The following is a 4,696-nucleotide window of genomic DNA, read 5'->3' on the forward strand; positions in this document are numbered from 1 at the left end:
ATGTCTGAAGGGAGCACCTTCCTTCAAGGGTCTGGTGCGAAGACAAAGTCGAGGGCCTGGCGTTCGGCCCCAGCCACATTGGGATGCCAAAGGTCCACGATGAAGACCACTCGAGGCCCATCTTCAGGAGAGCCTAGGGCACGTGGGGATGGAGACAGCAGAGCAGCTGACATTAAGTACTTACAAGCCAGAGCACTCACCAAATACTCATAAACGCAAACACTTTATAAATAAGTGCCAGTGTTCTAATCCTTTATGTGTATTAACTCTTAATCATCAGAACAAACTATGAGGTAGTACCATAAGTGTTCTCATTTTATGCAAAGTAACTGAGGCACAAAGAGGTTAAATAACTTGCCCAAGGTCACACTGCTAATGCCAGAGGTAGGACAGGAACCCAGGGGGTCCAGGCCCAGGGTCTCGTGCTATGAACCACTTTGCTGTGCACTTACATTAACTTATTTAATCCTTGCAGTCACTTGGTAAAAGAAGGCGGTTGCCCTATCTCACGGGTGATTGGAGAAATCATGTGACTTGTTCAAGGGCATGCAATTAGAAAATGGTGGTGTAGGACAGGAAGCCAGTTGGGCCCGATTCTGCAGCCTCTAGTCTATTCCCCTTAACTCTTTAGTCACTCATCCCTCCTAGCAGAATGGGAGCCCCATTACCATTATGAGCCACTGTATGCAGGAAGGAGTCGTCCACCAGTAGACAGTGTCCCTCAGCCCAGCACTGGGGCTCACCCCCGACCACCAGCTCACAGCCAGGGGGGATCTTCAGGCCTGTAGAAAGAGATCCGGGCCTCCAACATTCCTGCCTCCATCGAAGGGGCCCACCCCATTCAGTCAAAAAGCAGATCCGAGAGTCTTAAATGCTAGGTTCTATGGTGGTCCCTCCTCGTTCTCTGGAAGGTGACCCACGTAAAATTACAATACAGTACTGGATGAAAGAAATGCTAGGAGACAGAAAATGCAGTGCAAAGCACAATGTATTCTGTTTCAGAGAAGAGGGAAAGCTTCCTAAAAGAAGCAGCATCTCCTCTTGGGCTTCTGACAGTTTAACTCAAGAACCTACTGTGTGTTAGGCCCTCTCTCCCCCAAAGGTATAAAACATGGCTCCATCCTGCCAAGGACCACACACTGGGGTGCAGAAAACTGAGGAGCCAACTTAAACGATGGGGAAGAGGAAGACATTCCAGAGGAGGTGGGCATTTGAAAGTGTGAGTCGTGAAGGCTACGTAGGAGTTTTCCAGGAGGTGATAAGGGGGAAAGACATTCTAGGCTAAGAGCATGTGTGTGGCATCTGCCAGGATCAGCCAGAAGGCGTTCATGATTTAGGGCATGGTGGGAGAGAAGGGGAAGAAGGGAACAGGTAGGAGATAAGGAGAAAAGATCTGGCCTTGCTCCAGATCTCTTCAAAGCCAGTGTGCTCTGAAGTGTAGAACACATTCCACTGGTAGCACAGGAGATGATTATAGGCAAAACAAAGTCATGGCATTAAACAACAATCAGAAGACAAGTCTTTTTTTCTCCCCATTTTCTTTCATTCTCTAAAACACTGAAAAGAAAATCTCAGTTTGGTGCTATCATAACTTTAACATCCCCCCTAACGTTGCCCTTTTTATGTTTATTTTTCCTTTGGGGCCATGTCCTGCGTCTTGTGGGATCTTAGTTCCCGGACCAGGGATCGAACCCAGGCCCTCAGCAGTGAAAGCACAGAGTCCTAACCACTGGACCACCAGGCAATTCCCAACATTGCTCCTTTTTAAAGGAGGAGAGTGTAGGCTTCAGCCACAGACTAGGATACTTCGCTAGAATTTTTAAAGCTTTCTTTTTTTAAGTTTAAACTTATTTTTATGAATAATTCCTATTTAGGTCAAGTAATACTGATTATCATTTTTCTATAAAGATTCCTTTTAAATAAGTAAAACAAAACATTGTGGGGAGTCAATATGAAGAAACAGTACAGGTGGTAAATGACTATGGAAAAGCTTATGAAGATGGTTTGCAGATCATTGAAGCTCAGGAAATGCTGCTGTGGGCGACAGGGAGTCAAGGAAGATTTCCGAGAAGAAAGGCATGATCAGAGTCACAGTGTAGAAAGCTATGATGGCAGAGAAGAGAGTCTGGAGGGGGAATCGTGGAGGCGAGGAGGCTGTCTGTAAGTAGCATCCACTTACCCAGGTGGCATCTGACTCGGGCATTGGTGGGCCCACAGCGGCCCTCGAGCCGGGCCCCAGGCAGGAGGACGGAAAAGCCAGCATTGCCGAAGGTGTTGGCACTCATAAAGCTTCGCAGCCCCCTCAGTGCCCGATAGGCCCCCGGGCACCGGCGGCAGTTGCTGGGTTGGCACCGGCCTGCTTGGTATAGCAGGAGCTGGTAGCACCCAGGGGCCAGTGGTGGGGACCAGCCCCGAGGCAGAGGGGTAGTCCCTGAGAAGTCCCAGCTCACAGCCCCGAAGTCCCTCAAAATGGCAGGGAAGCTGCTCTCCAGGAGCTCCACATCATGCCGCTGGGCATCCCGTGGCACGAAGGGGGCTGAGGGCAGGTCTGGCAGGAAAAGCAGGCCTGGGCGCTGAATGCCCAGGACCCCTGGCCCTCCCCCAGGGCCTGGGCTACCCTGAGCCGCCCGCCTCACCCTACCCATCCCTGCCCAAGAGTAGCGCCTGGCGTAGGCCCGAAGGCGACGGCTCACTAGGCCTTCTGTCCTAGGTCCTTCCACAGACTCCCCAGAGCTCCGTGGGCTTGGTCTGCCAGCCTCAGAGCACCCTCCAGGCCTACCACTGACAGCCCCAGCCCGACTCCCAGCCCCTAGGGCCTGCATATCTTGGGAGCCCAGGCGGTAGCAGTACCAGAGGAAGAGGGAAGTGAGAGCTCCAAGGAGCAGGGTAAGGGCAGATGAGGCCAGAGGCAATGGCCATGCAGGCATGATGGGCAGGGAGGCCCTGGCCAAGAGGCCTGGGGCATCTTCCAGACCCCAGTTCCCTTGTCCCCCCAGTTCTCCACCGGTTCCTTCCATGGCTGCTCCCTGGTTACACCCTGGGCTGTTTCCCTTCCACATTCCTACTCTTGGTTCTCTCTCCTTCCGAGGTCCTCTCTCCACCTTGTACCTCCTGCTTTCTCGCTTCCTTCATGCACCTCTAACTCTCCTTTCCTTCCTCTCCTTCTGCCTCTCTCTCCTCTCTCCTCTACTTCTTTCTCCTTCCAACTCTCTCCTCCTCCTCTTTCACCTCTTTCCTCCTCTTCTTTCTCCTTAGGGCAGTTTCCTCTCTCTCCAGTTTCCTGCCTCTCCCGTCAGTCTCTCCTTTCCCCACCCTCTGTCTCCCCGTCTCCTTTCTTCTCTCCTCCCTCCACCACCGCTCCCCCCCCCCCCCGCCCCTCTTTTCGCTCTCTCTTTCCCTCCCCGCTCTGCCTTTCCTTCTAGCTTCCCCGGACAGCAGTTCCTACCCCACCTGGACCCGCAGCCCTGGGAACCGCAACCAGCAGTCCTCTGCAGCGACTTCTCTCTCCTTCCTCCCCCTCTCTCCTTCCTGCCCTCGCTTCTCTCTCGACCCGACCCACGGGTTCTCTCGCTCTCTCTCCCCCCTCCCCCACTCGCTCCTTCCTTGTCCCCCACTCACCCTGACGTCACCCTCCCCACAGTCCTCTCAGCTTAGCTACCCCCGCCCTCGCCCAGTGGCCACCGCAACTCAGCCGGGTAGGGGGTGTCGTCTCCGGATTTGCCTCCCCCGGCCCCGACGGGGCGCCACGTGGGGCTCAGGGGGCACAGCGCCAACCTCCAGCGCCCCGCAATGCGAAACGAAAGGGCGGGGCCTGAGAGGGGCGTGGCAAGTAAGGGGCGGGGCGAGCGCGCGAACTGATGGACAAGACCGGCGCTCGCAGACTGCGGACAGGGACGCTGCGGCCGGTCCGTGGGTCAGCCGATCCTTCGACCAGTCGGCCTGTGACTCCACCTCCCCCAATCGCCTTCACAAGAGCCAACCCCCGGCGGGAGCCCGATTGATAATGAAGGCGGCTTCAGCCAATCGCCTGCAGCGCCGCGGGCCGGGCCATCTCAGGCGGGGCCGAGAAGAGCTGTCCTTTCTGGTGGTGCTGAAAAGGGCTCTCCAGCGGTCTTGCGAGATGAGACCAGGAGAAAAAAATTAAAGTTGAAGCCGCCAGCAGCTGGCTGGGGTCATGTTGTACGTAAGAGGAGGGATCTCCCCTCCCCAGATCCTGGCCTGTCACCCCTTAGACTTCTCACAAACGTAGGAACTTGTCATTCTTCTGGAGGAGGAGGTAGCGCATTCCACATGAGCTTCTCTGAAAGGGTCTGGAAGAGGGCCGGGGGCATACTGGGGGCGCTGAGCAAGCGCAAACCCAGCTATGCTGCCCCTCAACACCCTGGGAAGAGAACATTCAGTTTCCAAATGTGCTGGAATGGTTGGGGGAGGGGTCATAATTACTGCTGGGACCAGAGTTGCCTTCGCTTCCCCTAGGGGCCGTGGGAGTGAGGATTACGACCCTGGCTCATGTGGTCCCTCCTTCTTCCATCTGCACTTCCTCCTCCTCCCTCCCCCCACAGCCCCCAAATAAATCCCAAGCCCCTCCCTTCGCCCGTCCCCAGGATCTGACGTGGGCTCGACACCTTTCTCAGCTCTCCCTCCCGCAGCTCCAGTGCCCGAGCCTCGGCTCTCCAGGTTCTGCAACCCCCTCCTC

General features: G+C 55.3%; 1 protein-coding gene across 1 annotated transcript; it reads right to left on the minus strand.

Annotated features, from left to right (window-relative positions):
• On the minus strand, window positions 1-3,324 carry ASPHD1 (aspartate beta-hydroxylase domain containing 1). Its single transcript, XM_060032056.1, has 3 exons — window positions 2,180-3,324; window positions 669-782; window positions 1-133 (listed from the first exon to the last, which is right to left on the minus strand). Exons 1-3 carry the CDS (start codon window positions 3,057-3,059, stop codon window positions 24-26), a joined length of 1,104 nt encoding a protein of 367 aa, XP_059888039.1. The 5' UTR covers window positions 3,060-3,324; the 3' UTR covers window positions 1-23.
• Between the last annotated feature and the right edge of the window lie 1,372 nt (window positions 3,325-4,696).

Source organism: Delphinus delphis, chromosome 15, assembly GCF_949987515.2.
Source record: "Delphinus delphis chromosome 15, mDelDel1.2, whole genome shotgun sequence".
Taxonomy (NCBI): Eukaryota; Metazoa; Chordata; class Mammalia; order Artiodactyla; family Delphinidae; genus Delphinus; species Delphinus delphis.

Coding starts and splice junctions, on each gene's coding strand:
- ASPHD1 (XM_060032056.1), bottom strand. CDS start 3,059: ATGTGGAAGGGAAACAGCCCAGGGTGTAACCAGGGAGCAGCCATGGAA. Junction 783..2,179: donor CCGAGTCAGATGCCACCTGG/GTAAGTGGATGC, acceptor CTCTTTCTACAG/GCCTGAAGATCCCCCCTGGC. Junction 134..668: donor GCATACAGTGGCTCATAATG/GTAATGGGGCTC, acceptor CACGTGCCCTAG/GCTCTCCTGAAGATGGGCCT.